This window comes from Hemiscyllium ocellatum, chromosome 36, assembly GCF_020745735.1.
Source record: "Hemiscyllium ocellatum isolate sHemOce1 chromosome 36, sHemOce1.pat.X.cur, whole genome shotgun sequence".
Taxonomy (NCBI): domain Eukaryota; kingdom Metazoa; phylum Chordata; class Chondrichthyes; order Orectolobiformes; family Hemiscylliidae; genus Hemiscyllium; species Hemiscyllium ocellatum.
Genome location: NC_083436.1, coordinates 32,103,932 through 32,126,136, shown reverse-complemented (window position 1 = coordinate 32,126,136; position 22,205 = coordinate 32,103,932). Strand labels below are relative to the sequence as shown.

At 42.8% G+C, this 22,205-nt stretch overlaps 1 protein-coding gene across 3 annotated transcripts in view; it reads right to left on the bottom strand.

Annotated features, from left to right (window-relative positions):
* The window catches only part of LOC132833350 (chondroitin sulfate N-acetylgalactosaminyltransferase 1-like), a 193,973-nt gene that overhangs the window by 2,997 nt on the left and 168,771 nt on the right, over window positions 1-22,205 (bottom strand). For 2 of the 3 annotated variants that reach the window (XM_060851542.1, XM_060851544.1), the window contains 3 exons: window positions 12,612-12,706; window positions 10,913-10,994; window positions 3,270-4,223 (listed from right to left, as the gene is read on the bottom strand). In XM_060851542.1, coding sequence (XP_060707525.1) covers window positions 3,934-4,223; window positions 10,913-10,994; window positions 12,612-12,706 — 467 coding nt within the window. In that variant the 3' untranslated portion in view covers window positions 3,270-3,933. Of the gene's footprint in view, window positions 1-3,269; window positions 4,224-10,912; window positions 10,995-12,611; window positions 12,707-22,205 lie in introns of those variants that run through there. The other variant, XM_060851545.1, reaches the window with a different exon arrangement.

The following is a 22,205-nucleotide window of genomic DNA, read 5'->3' as shown; positions in this document are numbered from 1 at the left end:
AGATGACTAAAGAAATTGAGGTTTTGGTTAAGAAAAAGAAGAAAGCATATGTCCAGGTATAGACCAGATAGATCAAGTGAATCCTTAACAGTGTAAAGGCAGTAGGAGTATACTTGAGAGAAATCAGGAGGGCAAAAGGAGTACATGAGATAACTCTATTTGCCAAAGCTGAGGAGAATCCAAAGGGTTTTTACAAATACATTAAGGACAAAAGGGTAACTAGGGAGAGAAAATGACCCCTCAAAGATCAGTAAGGTGGCCTTTGTGTGGAGTTGTAGGAGATGGGAGAGATATGAAACGTGCAATTTTTTTGCTTCAGGATTTACTGTGGAGAAAGACATGTAAGATATAGAATGTAGGGAAATAGATGGTGACCTCTTGAAAAATGTCCATATTACTGAGAAGGAAGTGCTGGATGTCTTGATCCGCATAAAGATGGATAAATCCCCAGGACTTGATCAGGTGTACCCTAGAACTCTGGGAAACTAGGGAAGTGATTGCTGGGACTCTTACTGAGATATTTGTATCATCGATAGTCACAGGTGAGGTGCCAGAAGACTACAGGTGAGCCTGATATCAGTGGTAGGCAAGTTGTTGGAGGAAAGCCTGAGGGGCAGAGTGTACATGTATTTGGAAAGGTTAGGACTGATTAGGGATAATCAACATGGCTTTGTGTGGGGAAATGGTGTCTCAAACTTGATTAAGTTTGCTGGGTCTGCTACTTTTCATCATTTGTATAAATGATTTGGATGTCAGTATAAGAGGTTATAGTTAGTAAGTTTGCAGATGACACCAAAATTGGAGGTGTAGTGGACAGCGAAAAAGGTTACCTCAGATTACAATGGGATCTTGATGAGATGGGCCAATGGGCTGAGAAGTGGCAGATGGAGTTTAATTCAGATAAATGCAAGGTGCTGCCCTTTGTGAAAATAAATCTTAGCAGGACTTATACACTTAATGGTAAGGCCCTTGGGAGTGTTGCTGAACAAAGAGACCTTGGAGTGCATGTTCATAGCTCCTTGAAAGTGGAGAAGGCATTTGGTACACTTTCATTTTAATGGGCAGAGTATTGAGTACAGGAGTTGAGGTCCTGTTGTGGCAGTACAGCTGATTGTGTAGGCCACTGTTGGAATATTGCATTCAATTCTGGTCTCCTTCCTATCGGAAGGATATTGCGAAACTTGAAAGGGTTCAGAAAAGATTTACAAGGATGTTGCTTGGGTTGGAGGGTTTGAGCTATAAGGAGAGATTGAATAGGCTGGGGCTGTTTTCCCTGGAGTGTCAGAACTGAGGGGTAACCTTATAGATTATAAAATCCTGAGGGGCATGGATAGGATAAATAGACAAAGTTTTTTTTCCCCTGGGGTGGGGAGTCCAGAACGAGAGGACATAGTTTAGGGTGAGAGGGGAAAGATTATAAAAGAGACCTAAAGGCAACTTTTTCACGCATAGGTTGGTATGTGTATGGAATAAGCTGTCAGAGGAAGTGGTGGAGGCTGGTACAATTGCAATATTTTAAGAGGCATGTAGATGGGTATATGAATAGGAAGGGTTTGGAGGGATATGGGCCGGGTGCTGGCAGGTGGGACTGGATTGGATTGGGATATCTGGTCAGCATGGATGAGTAGGACCGAAGGGTCTGTTTCCGTGCTGTACATCTGACTCTCCTGCAAGAGCAACTAGAGATCGCCAGTGAGAGCCCATATCCTGAATAGTACGTTTCCAAAAAAATTCTCCTCTAGATATCTGAAACAAAAACAGAAGTTGCGGGAAAAGCTCAGCAGGTCTGGCAGCATCTGTGAAGAGAAATCAAAGTTAACATGAAGGGTTCGCTGTCCCTTCCTCAGAACGGGAATGCTGCCAGACCTGCTGAGCTTTTCCCGCAACTTCTGTTTTTCTCCTGATTTACAGCATCTGCAGTTCTTTCGGTTTCTCTTCTAGGCACCTGTAATTTCCGTCTGCCTCTGGACAGTTACTTCAGAGAGCAGTCCTCTTGCCACAGCTGTGAGTTGAAGTAAATGATGACTGCAATGCAATGGTTCAACTCTAAAATGAATTTTATAATTCCAATAGAATTGAAGCAATGGATACAGCACATTCTATGGGGCTTTTTCTAATCTATTTCCTGCTCTACATGATTTTAGAAGAATGAAAGGTGCTTGTGAAATGTAATTTGTGATAGAACCTGTTAGTCCAACTATTGTTAAAACAAAGTTTGTGAGAAAATGCTGTCCTATCAAATGAGAAAGAACTTTAAGGCAGGAATGTCCACGGTTCATTACCATTATTGTTCAAACGTGACCTCACTACACTGTACAATGTTTGTTTATTTTAAGTAAGGTTTCCACTTTCTCGAGAGCAAGCTGCCAGAAGTTAAATTTAGTAAACGAAAGTGCAATTGCAACAGCTTGAGTCCCTAATTCATGTGGAATATTTGAACTATAATATCCCCTCTGCGTCTTGTATTAGTGAGAGTAGGTTTACAGCTTAGCTTCTGTCAGCCACCTCTTTGGGATCAGAGTATGACCACCTGCAATCTGTTGGCCTTTGGTCTAAGCTCAACACTTGGATATGTTGCTGCTGAGTTTGCCAGGAAGCAGTTCAAAACAGCCCTTCTGCTTTTATCTGAGGAGATGGAGATCTACCAAATAGGCTAGATAAAATATCCAGCTTGCAGCAACTGAACCTTAGTATGGAATGTTGCACATGGGAGTGAAGAAGATGCAATACAAATACTTCATTAGCGGTGCGTCAAAATAGATACACCAAGTCGTGAGGAATCTTCATGAACGTTTAAAGGGAGCAATCCACTGTATGGCCGCAAACAAGTCTGCTGACAAAACGCATGTCAGAGCAAGTCCTTCAATAAAACTTCGAAGGAAGGAGTAATGATATTGTCCAGTGCCTAAACCAAAATTCCTCCTTTTGAAAAGACATTATTTCTTCTTTTGTCCCATCACTGGCTGTAAAGGTTTGTACATCAGAAAAATAGCTGTTGTGTTTCCTCCTTAACAAGCTAGTTCACAGTAAATTGTCATCCATTTTAAAAAAAAACTTTGGGCCGTTCAGAGATATGATAAGGTGCTTTATAGCAGTAAGCCGTTTGACAGTGCACTGGTCAGACTGCACCTTGACTATTATGTCTGGTTCAGTTTTGCTGAGTCAAAGGGAGACATGCATTTGCTGGAGGCAATGCAGACCACGGCCTTGAGGTTGATTTCCCTATTGTCAGAGGACTGAGTTTGAAAGCAATCTTTCCCATGCTTGTACTCTTCAGCCTTGAAGGGAGCTCTCTGCAGGCAATCTTAGAGTTACAAAAAAGCAAACCGAATAGAAAATGGTACATTAAATTACAAAATCGCCATGGGATTGCAGGTTTAAAAAAAAGGTCAATTTAAGAATGATCGACTGATGGATAGAGTAGGGTAGTTGGAGGTTAATAATTAGGACAGTGTTGGAAGAATATACTAGAAAAGGCCAAATAGGCTTCTTTGTCCATATTTACCGTAAGACTTATGACTGGCCTAAGTGACCGCTTCAAGCCATGAACTATTGATCATTTCTTCAGAGCAATCCTTGACAAAAAGATGCCACCCTTTTAATGAGAATACTTAAATACTATACACACGTGCACACTGTAGTGTCAGTGACCCAAGGGGCCAGCATCCAATTTGATGTCTCTCACTGAGCGATGGAATTTATCTTAATTAACCTCTGGCTGACTCTGATGCTATGGACGTTCCAAACTATAAATTTAACTGGTGGCATGTGCTTGACTTTCACTTGGGTCGAAGGAGAGCAACATTAACTGTAATGTAGCAGAGGCATTTCACATTGTAGGACACAACTTGAAAACAATTTGTTTCTGTAACAGGCTGCCAGGCCATCAGTGTCAGGTCCCTGGTGATCAAGGAAATGCAGCCTGGCCTGCTCTTATGTCTTCTTCACACTGGTCTTGTGTCGCTGTTTACGGAGATGAGCTTCGATCTCGTGCCTGAAGACCAGCATTCCCAGCTGGGCATGAGAGGCCTCATTCATGGCTTTAGACTGCATGCACATCCGGTACTGCTCAGGGGTCAGCTCATCCACACACCGCTTCTCGTGCCAAAGGTGGAAGAGTCCGCGGACCGGCGTTCGAATCACTACCAGGTCGCTGTGCAGGTATTTGCGGTAGAGGTGAACATCCTCACCACCCCAACCTTTTATGTCCAAGTCAAAACCACCTGGAAGAACAGATGTTCAGACATTTCACAACCAAACTGAAACAAAGGTTTGCAACATTCCCCACTCCAATGACAAGTGAGGTGTGCCCTGGACTAAGATTAATCAAACTACTAAAATATCAAGGATAGAGATATGTAAGTATTAATAAAAACTCCCTCATAGAACATTACACTTAATATGTCACAAAAAGACATGACCCACTCTCACTAGTATCCTCACATATGGATGAGGAAGGGCACCCCTTTAACTGGGACAACACATCCATCCTAGGACAGGCTACACAGAGACAAGCACGAGAATTCCTAGAAGCATGGCATTCCAACCAGAACTCGAATTGATAAACACGTTGAACCTGTACAAGAAGGACGGATTGCACCTAAATTGGAAGGGGACTAGTATACTGGCAGGGAGATTTGCTAAAGCTGCTCGGGAGGATTTAAACTAGTAAGGTGGGGGGCTGGGACCCAGGGAGATAGTATGGAAAGAGATCAATCTGAGACGGGTACAGTTGAGAACAGAAGTGAGTCAAACAGTCAGGGCAGGCAGGGACAAGGTAGGACTAATAAATTAAACTGCTTTTATTTCAATGCAAGGGGCCTAACAGGGAAGGCAGATGAACTCAGGGCATGGTTAGGAACATGGGACTGGGATATCATAGCAATTACAGAAACATGGCTCAGGGATGGGCAGGACTGGCAGCTTAATGTTCCAGGATACAAATGCTACAGGAAGGATAGAAAGGGAGGCAAGAGAGGAGGAGGATTGGTGTTTTTGATAAGGGATAGCATTACAGCTGTGCTGAGGGAGGATATTCCTGAAAATACATGCAGGGAAGTTAATTGGGTGGAACTGAGAAATAAGAAAGGGATGATCACCTTATTGGGATTGTATTATAGACCCCCCAATAGTCAGAGGGAAATTGAGAAACAAACTTGTAAGGAGATCTCAGCTATCTGAAAGAATAATAGGGTAGTTATGGTGGGGGATTTTAACTTTCCAAACATAGACTGGGACTGCCGTTGTGTTAAAGGTTTAGATGGAGAGGAATTTTTTAAGTGTGTACAAGACAATTTTCTGATTCAGTATGTGGATGTACCTACTAGAGAAGGTGCAAAACTTGACCTATTCTTGGGAAATAAGGCAGGGCAGGTGACTGAGGTGTCAGTGGGGGAGCACTTTGGGGCCAGCGACCATAATTCTATTAGATTTAAAATAGTGATGGAAAAGGATAGACCAGATCTAAAAGTTGAAGTTCTAAATTGGAATAAGGACAATTTTGACGGTATTAGGCAAGAACTTTCAAAAGCTGATTGGGAGCAGATGTTCGCAGTAAAGGGATGGCTGGAAAATGGGAAGCCTTCAGAGAAAGTACATTCCTGTTAGGGTGAAAGGAAAGGCTGGATGACTAAAGAAATTCAGGGTTTGGTTAAGAAAAAAAACGAAGCATATGTAAGGTATAGACAAGATAGATCAAGTGAATCCTTAGAAGAGTATAAAGGCAGTAGCAGTATACTTAAGAGAGAAATCAGGAGGGCAAAAAGGCGACATGAGATAGCTTTGACAAATAGAATTAAGGAGAATCCAAAGGGTTTCTACAAATACATTAAGGACAAAAGGGTAACTGGGGAGAGAATAGGACCCCTCAAAGATCAGCAAGGCGGCCTTTCTGTGGATCCGCAGAAAATGGGGGAGATTCTAAATGAGTATTTTGCATCAGTATTTACTGTGGAAAAGGACATGGAAGATATTGACTGTAGGGAAATAGATGGTGACATCTTGCAAAATGTCCACATTACAGAGGAGGAAGTGCTGGATGTCTTGAAACTCATAAAGGTGGATAAATCCCCAGGACCTGATCAAGTGTAGCCTAAAACTCTGTGGGAACCTAGAGAAGCGATTGCTGGGCCTCTTGCTGATATATTTGTATCACTGATACTCACAGGTGACGTGCCGGAAGACAAGAGATTGGCTAATGTGGTGCCACTGTTTAAGAAGGGTGGTAAGGACAAGCCAGGGAACTACAGACCAATGAGCCTGACCTCGGTGGTGGGCAAGTTATTGGTGGGAATTCTGAGGGACAGGATGTATATATATTTGGAAAGGCAAGGACTTATTAGGGATAGTCAACATGGCTTTGTGCGTGAGAAATCATGTCTCACAAACTTGTTTGAGTTTTTTGAAGAAGTAACAAAGAGGATTGATGAGGACAGATGTGGTCTATATGGACTTCAGTAAGGCATTCGACAAAGTCCCCCATGGGAGACTGATTAACAAGGTTAGATCTCATGGAATACAGAGAGAACTAGCCATTTGGATACAGAACTGGCTCAAAAGTAAAAGGCAGAGGGTGGTGGTGAAGGGTTGTTTTTCAGACTGGAGGCCTGTGACCAGTGGAGTGCCACAAGGATCGGTGCTGGGTCCTCTACTTTTTGTCATTTACATAAATGATTTGGATGTGAGCATAAGAGGTATGGTTAGTAACTTTGCAGACGACCCCAAAATTGGAGGTGTAGTGCACAGCGAAGAGGGTTACCTCAGATTACAACAGGATCTTGATCAGATGGGCCAATGGACTAAGTGGCAGATGGAGTTTAATTTAGTTAAATGTGAGGTGTTGCATTTTGGGAAAGCAAATTTTAGCAGGACTTTTATACACTTAATGGTAAGGTCCTAGGGAGTGTTGCTGAACAAAGAGACCTTGGAGTGCAAGTTCATAGCTCCTTGAAAGTGGAGTCGCAGGTAGATAGGATAGTGAAGGCGGCATTTGGTATGCTTTCCTTTATTGGTCAGAGTATTAAGTACACGAGTTGGGAGGTCATGTTGCGGCTGTACAGGACATTGGTTAGACCACAGTTGGAATATTGCATACAATTCTGGTCTCCTTCCTATCAGAAAGATGTTGTGAAACTTGAAAGGATTCAGAAAAGATTTACAAGGATGTTGCCAGGGTTGGAGGATTTGTGCTATAGGGAGAGGCTGAACAGGCTGGGGCTTTTTTCCCTGGAGTGTCGGAGGGTGAGGGGTGACCTTATAGAGGTTTATAAAATTATGAGGGGCATGGATAGAATAACTAGACAAAGTCTTTTCCCTGGAGTTGGGGAGTCTAGAACTAGAGGGCATAGGTTTAGGGTGAGAGGGGAAAGATATAAAAGAGACCTAAGGGGCAACTTGTTCACACAGAGGGTGATATTTGTATGGAATGAGCTGCCAGAAGAAGTGGTGGAGGCTGGTACAATTGCAACATTTAAAAAGCATTTGGATGGGTATATGAATAGGAAGGGTTTGGAGGGATATGGGCTGGGTGCTGGCAGTTGGGACTCAATTGGTTGGGATATCTGGTCGGCATGGATGGGTTGGACCGAAGGGTCTGTTTCCATGCTGTATATTTCTAAGACTATTTGGTTCCCAACTACCATCCTCTGAGAAAAAGGACTGAAAATGATATCATCCACCTAAGGAAACCTAAACCCTAGAAAGCGGGACATACTACCAGCACTTCACCAAAGGCTCACCGATGATGTTACCTAATATGGTGAGGAAACGTCTGAAAACAAACCTTCCAGCTCAGCGAGCAAACTGACATCCAGAACATTACATTTTTGCCCATTTAGTCCTTTGAGCCAGTTTCAACATAAATCAATGTAACTCCTATCCCTCGGCAATGTTGCCTAACAAGAATCCGTTAAATCCTGAAAATTTCAGGTGACCTATGTTTTTGAGGACAGAGATTTTCAGACCTCCAGTGATTGGCAGGGGAAAGATATTCCCAGCTTTCAGTCAAAAATGGCGTAGCTCTCCTCCTGAGTTTGTACACCCTTGAGTTAGATACCTCGGTGAGAAGGCATAGTTTATTGGTAATTTGCATGACTTTGGTTAGGCTACACTTGAGTATTGTGTTCAATTCTGGTCGCCACATGACAGGAAGGATGTGGAGGCTTTGAAGGGAGTGCAGAAAAGGTTTATCAGGCTGCTACCTGGACTAGAGGGTATAAGGAGAAGCTGGATTGGGTTGTTTTCTATGGATTCTGGATTAGTGGTGCTGCAAGAGCACAGCAGTTCAGGCAGCATCCAACGAGCAGCGAAATCAATGTTTCGGGCAAAAGCCCTTCATCAGGAAGGCTTTTGCCCGAAACGTCGATTTCACTGCTCGTTGGATGCTGCCTGAATTGCTGTGCTCTTCCAGAACCACTAATCCAGAATCTGGTTTCCAGCATCTGCAGTCATCGGTTTTACCTTGTTTTCTATGGAGCAGTGGAGACTTGATAGAAATCTATAAAATGAGATGCCTTGATAGGATTGATGGTCAGAATCTTTTTTTCAGAGCTGAAATATCTAAAACTAGAGGGCATGCATTTAAGGTGTATGGGGAAAGTGTAAAGGAGATATGAAGGGCAAGTTTTTTTACACAAAGAGTGGTAGGAGTCTAGATCGCACTGCCAGGGGTGGTGGCGGAGGTAAATACGATATTTAAGAGAGGCATTTAAGAGACTTTTAGATAAGCACATGAATATGTACAGAATTGAGGGATATGGACCAGGGGCAGGCAGAAAGGACTAGTTTAATTTGGCGTCATGTTCAGCACAACGTCATGGTGCAAAGGGTCTGTTCCTGTGCGATATTGTTCTATGTTCTATTACCCAATCTAATACTTAGACTATTTTAAATGCCTTCTCCCATTATATTACATTACATACACAAAGAGCTCAAAGAAAGTCACAACCTGTTTGTGCAGTCTCTCTCTCTCTCTCTCTCTCTCTAGTATTTAATGCTTTAACACCTTGGCATCTATCTAGTGAGAGTGGATTACAACTCCTCCAGATTCAATACAGCTTCCCTGAGCTTTGGTACCTCCAACTCAACATGGTGAGAGAGGCTGGGGGGATAAGAGATAGACAGTCTTTTGCCCCATTCCTGGGAACAGGCAAGGTAGACATATAATCCGATAGCATGGGCACTGCCACAATGCCCTTTGCCAGTTCACTTCTCCTGGTATTTTACCCTGAGGTGTGGGAGGCTTTGGGTGGCCTGATCATTCTTGGACCACTTAAGGAGCTTAAATGCCCACTTAGGGATCCCCTCTCATCACTACTGGTAAGGCCACAAGTCGCAGGAACAAAATTAGGCCATTCAGCCCATCAAGTCTGCTCTATCATTCAACAAAACCATAGCTGACCTGATAACACTTGAGTCTACTTTCCTGCTTTTTCCCTATAACTCTTGACTCTCTTACTGACTCAAACGCTATCTATCTCAGCCTTGAATAGATTTAATGAACCAGCCTCAACAGCCCTCTGTAGTAAAGTATTCCACAAATTCACTTCCCTAAGAGAGAAAAGAAATTCCTTGTCACTTCTCTCTTAAATGTACAACATTTTATTCTGAGTCCTAGCCCCTTCTGCACTGGGAAAATGAACTTTTAACATCCACCTGTCGAGTCCCCTAAGAACCCTGTATGTTTTAATAAGATCTCCTCCCATTCTTCTAAATTCCAATGAGTACAGGACCAATCCACTCAATCTCTTCCTATCAGTCAATGCACACATTGTCTATTATTTACATCTTTGTTTCTTCAGTCTCTCTCTTACAATTGAGTGTCATATGTAGCTCAGTGGTGAGATACCTGGCTCAGTCAGTAGGTAATGGATTCAATTCTCACACTGAAGTTTTGAGCACATAGTGTAGGCTGGCAGTTCAGTGTAATACTGAGGGAGTACCTCACTGTTTTCTTTGGTTGAGATGTTAAACTGTGACCACATCTTCCCCAGTAGTGAATATAAACAGACTTAGGACACTGTTCTGAAGAGGAGCAGGAGAGCTCTCTGAGGTGTCCTGACCAATAATTGGTCACATTGTGTCTGTGAGATCTTGCAGTGTAAATGTGGACCGCCACATTACGGGAACTGTGATTGTTTGGAAGTTTGGCTGTAAAGTTGTTTGGGATTCCATGCGAATACAAAATGTCAGGTTTTGTTTGAGTGGACAATATAAATGAAGAGAACACTGTTACTTAGAGTATCGAGCTTGGTAGGGTGGGTGGGAGGAGATAGTGTATTGCAGAGAGGGGGGGAGGAGGCAGAGCTAGATGAAAATGGATCAGAGACACACAAATACATTTCCCCTGTTTGTTGGCTCTATAGGTATCTATGGACAAAATATAGCAGCTGATCAAAGGTGTAGGGCTTAAAAGCAAATGCCATTAATACTTTTTAAAATCCCAATTTCAAATATATTCCCCTTTCTTCAATCTTCAGAAATCAAGGTCCCAGCCTTGGTAAGGATGCAGACTTGTGTGATCTGTTCCTGAGACTGTGTGATGACAGCACAAGCCAGTCCACATTACATCCTTCAATAATGGCAACAATGCAGTAGGTGGCAGTCTTGCTGTTGCTTGAAGAAGAAAACACATCCTTCGTCTCTTTAGTTAAAAATCCACACGACACCAGTTTATATAGTCCAACAGCTTTATTTGGAAGCACTAGCTTTCAAAGCGCTGCTTCTTCATGACTACCCCAGTCCAACACCATCATCTTCAAATCATTTGTCACTTTAGTTTATACTAGATAAAAACAATGGCTGCAGATGCTGGAAACCAGATTCTGGATTAGTGGTGCTAGAAGAGCACAGCAGTTCAGGCAGCATCCGAGGGGCAGCAAAACCGACGTTTCGGGCAAAAGCCCTTCATACCTACCTATATTGATGAAGTCTGATCTATATTGGCAAGTCATTCCAAAACCAAAGTCCCTCCAGAAGCCTGAATCTTTCTTGATCACCTTTAACAAAACAAAGAGTCCACGTGAATTGTTACTTCAGATTTTGCACTGTCTTCTCATGTTCTCCCTTTTATTTCTACTTACAAAATGATGCAGCTATAATCAGGGAATGATCAGCACAGTCAAATGGCCGATTCTACTCAATGCCTGTGCACTCCACGAGATAACATGAACACACAGCCGAAAGCCCTGTCTCCCCTCATGACTCGCACTAGTTCTGTAATAGGATGACAACACCAGGAAGGAGGAAACCTCGGTGTCTACTGAGGTACTTGATCCCAGCTGAGGATGAAGTAGGAACTGCTACACCTGCCCTCAGATTCTATCGGCAAGGGGAGGAAACCAGGATTTGTTGCTGCTTATCACTGATCTACTGACCCCTGCTGGAAAGCACCTATGGGAACTTCAAGAGGGAATAGGATCAGTTCTGCTGCCATCCTGCCCTGGGGTCATGTCGCCTAGGTTCTCGCACAGCAGTAAGGACGTGGGAGCCGTACTCTAGAAAAGGGAAGAGAACGTGTGAACGTTCATTTTTGGTGGTGGTACAGCAGGCTCACCACATGATGGCAGCACTTCATGACTATTGACTGTGAATTGAGTTGAGGTGAGAAATGAAGAACCCATACATTCCCATACAGCAGTCCAGGTGACACTTCAATAACTTGCTTCCTAATGTGTACAACAGGCCTTATGTGACCAGTGCAAAGATCCGTTGCCTAGGTTTCGTTCGCTAAATGTGTGACAGTCATATCCCCAAAAGACATGTTCCATGGTGACCTTGCTGTTGGCACGAGGCCGACAAATCACTCATCTCAGAGATACAGTGACATCTAAAGGCAGGACCTCACCTTGACCAGGATTGGTGCTGACGTATGGGGAGACTTTGCTGTTGGCAGAGTGCTTGGGAGATGAGCAGTGAGGAAGGGCAAAGGACAAAAGAAACAACCAAACGGTAGGAAAGTAAGCCCTCTGAAAGTGAAATACAATCGATAGACCTTAGGCCATTGCTGTTTATCTAGGTCAGCTGCAGAATAGACTGCCCCTTAGAGAGCAGCCTCTCCAAGCACATCTGACAGAATTCAATTCAGTGCGGCACAGTGGCTCAGTGGTCATAGCACCAGGGACCTGGGTTCAATTCCATCCTTGGGCAACTGCACGTGTGGAGTTTGCATGTTCTCCCTGGGCCTGCGTGGGTTTCCTCCAGGTACTTTGGTTTCTCCCCATAGTGCAAAGAGGGGCAGGGTAGATGGATTGGGTAGGCTGTGCTAAGTTGTCCATAGTATCCAGGGTTGTGCAGACAGGATAGATTAGCTGTGGGAAATGCAGTGTTACAGGGATGGGTTGGGTGTGGGTGGGATGCTCTTCAAAGGGTTGGGTGACTCAACCAGCCAAGTGGCGTACTTTGACATTGTCGGGATTCTATTTTAAGTGACAAATGCCCTGGGTGCAGTTCATCATCTTTGGAGACAGATGGAGCAGTCAATCTAATTAGCAGCCCAGGAAGTTGAGTATATATTTGAAAATCTGGCACATTATAACTTCTTAGGTTGTCCATAAAGACTAATTGTTCTATATCATTCCACAGCTATGTATTGTACACTGAAACACCACACTTACCAGCTGTTGTTCAATGGGTGGAATGGAGTCATGGTGACCATAAATAATGGTAGGGTTATACTGGCTGAAGAGGACTGGGTAAAAAACCTTCTTTCCTGCAAAACAGAAGGAAAATGTTCAACTCCGAACAAATGTTCAACAGGATGTTAAAAGTATGCTACAGTTTCCTTGATTGACAGAGGTTCAGTTTGTTTCACTCTCAAATGAAATGGTACCTTCCAGGCATCAAACAGGTTTAACAGCGAGGGGCAAAAGGAGTTGGGAGAGAGAACAGACTGGCAGAGATGGAGAGCAAGTATGGTGCTGGAAGGCTACAGTTTCCTAGGACATTTGGAGGAGTCCTGCCACCAGAATGGTTCATATGACTTCAGCTGACCAAAGCTAGGAACAACAGATAATGATTCCCATGGTGGAGGGTATAAGCTAATATGGGAGGGCAAGGGGACAAAAGGTGCAGATGGAAGAGCAAAGTAGGTAAGGGATGTAAGAAACAGAGAAGACAGACCCTTTGACAGTGTACTTGGCAAAAAGGTACATTAATTCTTGGACTCACTGAGATGGTCTCAAACTTACATTTGGCTGCTAAGATTTTCATGTTCATTGAATCCCTACAGTGCAGAAAAAGGCCCTTTGGCCCATTGAGTCTACACAAACCATCCGAAGAGCATCCCAGCCAGACACATCCTGTGTGGGGTTTATTTTACCATGGCCAATCCATCTATAATAACCAGGGCCAATCCATCTAAATTGCACATCTTTAGACTGTGGGAGGAAACCAGAGCACCCATAGGCAACCCATGCTGACAATCACCCAAGGCTGGAATTGAACCTGGGTCCCTGGTGCAGTGAGGCTGTAGAGCTAACCACGGAGGCACCATGCTACCCTAAATGTTCAATTCATCCAGCTCCCTGCCAATTGGAAGAGGATGATAAGTGTCACCATGCCAATATGGAGGGAGTACTTTGTATTATGTTCATCTAATTTAAGGTGTGTCGGCAGTTGTACCTTATCAGATTTATCCTTAGATAAATTGCCAATTAACCCACTATATAATGAAGTGGAAAAAAATGGAAATTGTTGTAGAAACTCAGCAGGTCTGGCATTATCTGTGGGAAGAAAGCAGAGTTAACATTTCGAGTCTGGTGACTCTTCATCAGAACTGTTTACTATGAGGAAAAATTGGTATTTATGCTGAAGGCAACAGTGGGGAAGTTAGTCTACTGTATTCACTGTTTACAATGTGGTCTCCTCTACACTGGGGAGATAAAATGCCGACTGGGTGACCGGTCCACAGAATATCTACATTCTGTTCACAAAAATGGCCCTGAACTTCCAGTTTCCTGCCACTTGAACACATGACCATATTCCCACTCTAGCATTTCTGTCTCAGGCCTCCAGCACAAGCTCAAAGAATAACATCTCAATTTCCACTCGGGGAAATTTTCTAGGAGTCAACATTGAGTTCAATAACTTTAGAGCCTGATTCTATCCTTCTATGTTTTTTACCTGGTCCTGTTATAACATTGGTTGCTTTTAGCACAGTCACCTGTTCTCATGTACTCCTCGTCCCAAAATCACATTATAGGGGTTGCTTTCAGTACAGCCACCCATCCTCTCTTGCTCTTAGCTCTTATTATCACTTATTCAGCTCTTCTGCTCTGGCCTGCTATCATAATCTCCTTGTTTATGTACTTTCATATCGCTGTCTCTAGGCTCCTTCTCCACCTATCCTCTCATGTCTCCCCTTCCCTCCTCTTCCCCTGCTACAGCTCAGCATAAAAAACACATTTTCTTGTCTTCTGACGAAGAGTCACCGGACATGAAACACTAATGCTGCTTTCTCTCTACAGATGCTGCCAGACCTGCTGGGTTTCTCCAGCAATTTCTGTTTTTGTTTCAGATCTCCAGCATCTGCAGTTCTCTGTTCTTTATTTTGTATAGTGAAGTGGATATTGCTTTATATGCTTACTTTGTATTAGTCAGCTGCCAAACGCCTCATACATCTGGGAATATGTCAACAGAAGATAGTAGTTTTCAAGGCTTACTACATCTAGAGTCACTGCAAACTTTGACAGCCCCAGCAGGATTCTGAGGCAGCAGTCAAGAGTACCCTTCTGATAGCCAAAACAACTGCATGACAGGGAAACAGTTATCTGATCGGGAATTTGTGAAAAGTTCTTTACAACTGGGACCTGTCCCTGATAAAATCTTGATGGAAGAGAAAACATTTCTTTCACATCAAACTTTAGTAAGAAGACTAGATGATGTAGCATCCGGCATTCGACGCTCTTTGAAAAAAAAGGCTCAATGTTTGTCGGTTTCACTGTCTCGATCTCAGTGAATGAATAAGGTGAGAGGGAGACGGCTCAAACTCATAACCTTTGTATGAGGAGTCCCCAAAACTTTCAATAGAACATAGAACATTACAGCGCTGTACGGGTCCTTCAGCCCTCAATGTTACACTGACCTGTAAAACCAATCTGAAGCCTATCTATCCTACACCACTCCATTATCATCCATATGTTTATTCAATGATGAGTTAAATGCCCTTAAGGTTGGTGAGTCCAATGTTGCAAGCAGGGCATTCCACGCCCTTATTACTCATTGAGTAAAGAACCTACTGCTGACAACTGTCCTATATCTATCACCCCTCAATTGAAAGCTATGTCCCTTCGTGCTAGCCATCACCATCCGAGGAAAAAGGCTCTGACTGTCCACCCTTTCTAACCCTCTGATTATCTTGTATGTCTCTATTAAGTCATCTCTCAACCTTCTCCTAATGAAAACAGCCTCAAGTCCCTCAGCCTTTCCTCATAAGACCTTCTCTCCATACCAGGCAACATCCTGGTAAATCTTCTCTGCACCCTTTCCAATGCTTCCACATCCTTCCTACAATGCAGTGACCAGAACTGAACACAATACTCCCACTGGAGTTTTGTACAGCTGCAACATGATCTCATGGTGCTGAAACTCAATCCTCTACCAATTAAAGCTAACACACCATACACCTTCTTAACAACCCTATCAACCTGGATGGCAACTTTCAGGGATCTATGTACATGGACACCGAGATCTCTCTGCTCATCCACACTACCAAGAATCTTACTATTCGTCCAGTACTGTGTATTCCTGTTACTCCTTCCAAAGTGAATCATCTCACACTTTTCCACGTTAAAACTCCATTTGCCACCTCTCAGCCCAACTCTGCAGCTTATCTATGTCCCTCTGTACCTGCAACATCCTTCGTCACTATCCACAACTCCATTGACCTTAGTGTTATCTGCAAGTTACTAACTCATTCTTCTATACTCTTACTCTGGTCATTTATAAAGTGACCAACAGCAGTGGCCCCAAAACAGATCCTTGAGGTACACCACTAGTAACTGAACTCCAGGATGAACATTTCCTATCAACCACCACCTTCCGTTTTCTTTCAATTTCTGATCCAAACTGCTAAATCTCCCTCAATCCAATGCCTCCGTATTTTCTGCAATATCCAACCACGGAGAAGCTTATCAAAGGTTTTACTGAAATCTGCATACACCACATCAACCACTTTACCCTCATCCACCTATTTGGTCATATTTTCAAAGAACTAAATAAGGTTTGTGAGGCACAATCTAATCTTCACAAAATCATGTTGGCTATCCTTAATCAACTTATTCCTCTCGAGATGATTATAAATCCTAATTCTTACAACCTTTTCCAACACTTTACCCACAACCAAAGTAGGCTCACTGGTCAAAATTACCAAGGTTGTCTCTACTCCCCTTCTTGAACAAGGGGACATTTGCTATCCTCCAATCTTCTGGCACTATTCCTGTAGACAACGATGACATAAAGTTTAAAGCCAAAGGTTCTGCAATCTCCTCCCTGGCTTCCCAGAGAATCCTAGGATAAATCCCATCCGGCCCAAGGACCTTATCTATTTTTACACTTTCCAGAATTGCTAACACCTCCTCCTTGTGAACCTCAATCCTGTCTAGTAGCCCGTATCTCAGTATTCGTCTCGACAACATTGCCTTTTTCTAGTGTGAATAGTGATGAAAAATATTCATTTGGCACCTCTGCTCTCTCCTTGGACACCACACACAACTTCCCACTACTGTACTTGACTGGCCTTGATCTTACCCTAATCATTCTTTTATTCCTGACATACCTGTAGAAAGCTTTGTGGTTTTCCTTGATCCTACATGCCAAAGACTTCTCATGTCTCCTCCTGGCTCTTTTTAGCTCTCTCTTTCAGACCTTCTTGGCTAACTTGTAACTCTCAAGTGCCCTGAGCCTTCATATCTCATCTTTACATAAACCTCCTTCTTCCTTTTGACAAGAGATTCAACTTCTTTAGTAAACCACGATTCCCTCGCTTGACCACTTCCTCCCTGCCTGACAGGTACATACTTATCAAGGATATGCATTAGCTGTTCCTTGAACAAGCTTCACATTTCAATTGTGCCCATCCCGTGCAGTTTCCTTCCTCATCCTATGCATCCTAAATCTTGCCTAATCGCATCACGATTGCCTTACCCCAGCCATAACGCTTGCCCTGCAGTATAAACCTATCCCATCCCATCGCTAAAGTAAGCCTAACCAAATTATGGTCACTATCACCAAAGTGCTCACCTATCTTCCAATGTCTTTGAAGAACTGCTGGACTGGTGTCCAATAAAGCACTAAACATTAGCAAATGTTAGTCATTTTTATTTCAGTAAAACATGTCTTGCTGAAATTCATTTATCCAGGGGACAAACTCTGTAGTCCAACAACTGATGGAGCTTCTGCACTGACTGACATATTTAATGTTCAACTGTTCAAAATGTCTAATGTTCAAATCAGTACCCCATGAGGCAGCCACTTTATTACCTCATTCAAGGTCAGTTCCATGAAAAGTCCCTTGAGCTGAAACATATGACAGAAAGGATTGTTTCAACCATCAACTTCACAAAGTCCAAATGGCTGAATCAGAGACTTTTAGATCGGACCAAACCATAATGTTGTCATTTAATTCAGCCATACTTACTGGCTCAGCTAGCTGACCACACCAGCTAGATTCTGGACACCACCTGAAACCTTAAACCCTTTATGACAAACAAAGATGGTGACAAATGGCTGAATGAATGACTTGGGGATGACTTGGAATTTAAAAATGTGTTGCTGGAAAAGTGCAGCAGTTCAGGCAGAATCGTGTTTCGGGCATAAGCCCTTCTGAGGGAGGAGGAGAGCTTCTTCAAGGAAGGCATCCTTGCAAGAGGATTCACAGTAGGTTAAAATCAACTAGGAGAAAGTGAGGACTGCAGATGCTGGAGACCAGAGCTTAAAGGTTTGGAATTCCTGACTGATATCACCAAGTACCTTGCACATTTGAATGTGAAACTACAAGGAATGGATCAATTTGGATCAGTTTCAGAAGTTAACATTAACTGAAGAAAGGTTGAATTTAAAAGCAAGTTATTCATTTCACAATACTGCCAATAAGATGAGCTCAGTTGGTAATCTTCACTGACTGGCATAAGAACATAGGAAATTAGGAACAGGAGTAGATCATTCAGCCCTTCTAAGCCTGTCCTGCCATTCAATGTGATCATGGCTGATCTCTCGCCTAACTCTATACACCTGCCTTTGGCCCATATCCCTTTAAACCTTTGCTTAACAAAAACTTATCTGAGTTAACGTAACTGGTCTAGTATCAACTTCTGTATGTGGAAGAGAGTTCCAAACCTCTGTAATTCAAACAAAGGTTCGTGGAACTCAAGGTGATAAACCAAAGCTGTCTGTAGATCCAGTTGGAATTAACACTTACGATATGTGTCATCTGGAACTAATTGAGATCCAAACTATCACATAACATGACCTCCTGACATTTTATAGTCAATATGTTCCTTCAAAGTCTTATCCCAATCTATCAAAGTAGGCTCTTCAATTCTCTGCAACATTTGGCAGCACATATTGCTGTGAACAGCTTTTCTCAAGAATGAATGTCATCAAAACAAAATCAAGATCTCTCTTGACAGATGGACGTCTATCCAGAACACTCCATTTTGCCATGTCAAGTGTACAAGCAGACATTGACAGCTTGTGCAAGCAAACATAATGCCAGATATTGGGTAGTGATGTGAAACTAGGCCAATACATTCATTGTCACATTTGAATCTTGTTCATAAGAATGTACTTTTTTGTTTTGATTGATAGCAAGATGAATTTTCAATGACGTGTCTTTCAGAAATATGAACACACAAATTAGGAGCAGGAATCAGCCTTCTGCTGCCTAAATGATTAATGATTAAAATTTGAAATCGTGCCCCTCTCATGTATAGGTTGGGTACCCTGATCCTAGATTAGGGGTCAAATGGGCTGCTCTGGTCCATGAGATGCAGATGACATCACACAGGCTGTAACCTACTGCAGTCACAACAATGATAATTAAATAAGTAAATTCTAAGAATCAAGATTGTTCAAGTTCCTGCATGTGTGTGAAGGATTCTATCACTTTAAGAATGGAGCTCTACATAGTAGCTAGCCTTACTTCACTGGAATTTCCTGACATCTGGGTGTGTAGATGAAACGAGGAAATGACTAAAGTAAGCCACAAACCAGACTTGTCAATGAGTTCAGAGCCTGGGTCCCATGATTAATCAGCCCAACAAATGAAAACAGTTTTAAAATTTTACAAAGAGCTCAATGAGCCAACTATTGACCCGATTTTGGAATCGTACCTGTATGTTTCAATATCTTGGCTTTCATTTGTAAAGGTGATGTGCAGTAGAGCCTTGTATTTTGAAGCAGCAAGGTTTTCAGTTAGATTTTATTTACTTTTTTTTCCTAATCTCACAGCTGTCTAACCAGCAGGAATCCCGAATGTTGCAGTTTGGACCAGTGGATCCATAAAATGCTTAACCATTGGATGGAATCCGTCACATGATAATGTGCTCACCCTCCCAAAATGAAGCAGACTAAATGTAATTACAAATTTAAAATAGAGAAAACTGGACCAGGTATAAAAGGGACATTATTGCTGCACTAATATAGACGATAGGGTCACAGTGATGTTAGCAGTACCTGGCTGGTTAAGTAAAGCCATTTAAGATGCTTGATATTAAATTCAATGTGTAGCATTCCCATTATCCATTCCACTTTGACTTTGATATATTTTACTAAATTGGACACACAGCAATGCAGTATTCTTCTACATCTCACACTGAAACGTATGTCAGCAGATTGCAATGGGGTGTTGAGCACGACGGATTTATCATTGTAACTTCCAATTCTATATTGTGACTGCAAACTGTTTTAACTTAAAGGGAAAAGAGAGAGAAAGGGTCAGCTGCTGTTTCCTCAGCAGTAAAAAAGACTTTTGTGGGATCAGTCAGAATTCCTGGAACTCGCTGGTGTTTTCATGCCAAATGGCAGCTTCTCAGGAAATACTGGAATTGTGGTACATGGATAAGGCAGGTTTCTCAATCATTTAGTCCTTGGACTTCGGCAAGACTAGAATTTGAGTGAGACAAATCATATCAACACTGTGGCTACAAAAGGCAGGTTCAATTGAGGCTTTCAAGAGGGCATTTGATGATAATCTGAATAGAAACAGTGTGCAGGAGATATGGAGAATCAGCAGGAGAATGGCTCTAGGTAATAGAATGATGCAGGTATGATGGACCAAATGGCCTCTTTCTGCACCATAACAATTCTGGTGCAGTGGAGGTCCACTCTGATAAAGGAGCTCACCTCATGCAATGTTAGACCCTCAATCAAGGGTTTAAGTGTCAGGATGTCTCAGCACACTTCTGATTGAGGTGGTCACCACAAGGTACTCAATACCATCCAGCAGTGTGTCTGATCAATTCCCCTGCCACAAGAATCAATATTCAATCCTTCCTTTACCAATGCATTATGAACCATCTTTAAGATGCATGGCAGCAATCCTCCAAGATTACTTCAGTAACATCTCTGCACCCTGTAAGAGTGTCTATGACATGGGAACAACACCACCTCCGAAATCTTCTCCAAATCACACTTTTCAGACTTAGAACATAGAACATAGCAAAATACAGCGCAGTACAGGCCCTTCGGCCCTCGATGTTGCGCCGACCGAAGCCTACCTAACCTACACTAGCCCAATAACCTCCATATGCTTATCCAATGCCCGCTTAAATGACCATAAAGAGGAAGAGTCCACCACTGCTACTGGCAGGGCATTCCATGAACTCACAACCCGCTGAGTAAAGAATCTACCCCTAACATCTGTCCTATACCAACCTCCCCTTAATTTAAAGGCTGTGTCCCCTAGTAACAGCTGACTCCATTAGCGGAAAAAGGTTCTCACTGTCAATCCTATCTAAACCCCTAATCATCTTGTACACCTCTATCAAATCTCCCCTAAACCTTCTTTTCTCCAATGAGAACAGCCCCAAGTGCCTCAGCCTTTCCTCATACGATCTTCCTACCATGCCAGGCAACATCCTGGTAAACCTCCTCTGCACCCGTTCCAGTGCCTCCACATCCTTCCTATAGTATGGCGACCAAAACTGCACACAATATTCCAGATGAGGCCGCACCAGAGTCTTATACAACTGCAACATGACCTCAGGGCTCTGGAACTCAATTCCTCTACCAATAAAGCCCAGTACACCATATGCCTTCTTCACAGCACTATTTACCCAGGTGGCAACTTTCAGAGATCTGTGTACATGGACACCAAGATCCCTCTGCTAATCTACACTACCAAGTAGCCTACCATTAGACCAGTAATCCATCTTCTTGTTACTCCTACCAAAGTGAATGACTTCACACTTAGCTATATTGAACTCCATTTGCCACCTTTCTGCCCAGCTCTGCAACATTTGCAGTTCCTGGCTGGGTCAAACATTTCAAGGTTATAATCCAACTGCTCTCAAATTATCAATCACAGTCAGAAGAGGGGAAGGTGGAGGGCAATGGTGTACTAGTAATGTTATTGGACAAGTAATCTAGATGGAAAAACACAGCAGGCCAGGCAGCCTCCGAGGAGCAGGAGAATCGACGTTTCGGGCATTAAGCCCTTCTTCATTCCTGAAGAAGGGCTTATGCCCGAAACGTCGATTCATCCTGCTGTGTTTTTCCAGCACCACACTTTTCAACTCTGGTCTCCAGCATCTGCAGTCTTCACTTTCTCCTAAGTAATCTAGACGCCAGGCTGAAGGTTCTCAGTGTACAAGTTCAAATTCCACTGTGGGAAGTGGTAGAATTTAAATTCAATTAATTGCAAAGAAAAAAATTTGGAATTGAATTCCAGTCTCAGAAATGGTGACTATGAGCTATTATTGATTATTGCAAAAATCTATCTAGTTCATTTCTACTTGCCCTTACTACAGCTTGCTCTGCCCAGTGTTGGCCCTGCTAAATGTTCTTATCATGCTGTGTACCATGGGGGATGTTAACAAAAGCACATTGACTGGGAGCATGGTATATTAACAGAACACTTAAAGAGATAATTAAGGCGTTCACCACATTCAACAGCACTCCCCATCAGCTTCACCAACTTGAAGTAGTACAGGTACACAATCCTTTATCTAAAACTCCGAAATCCAAAGAGCTCTGAAATCTAAAGTGCATTT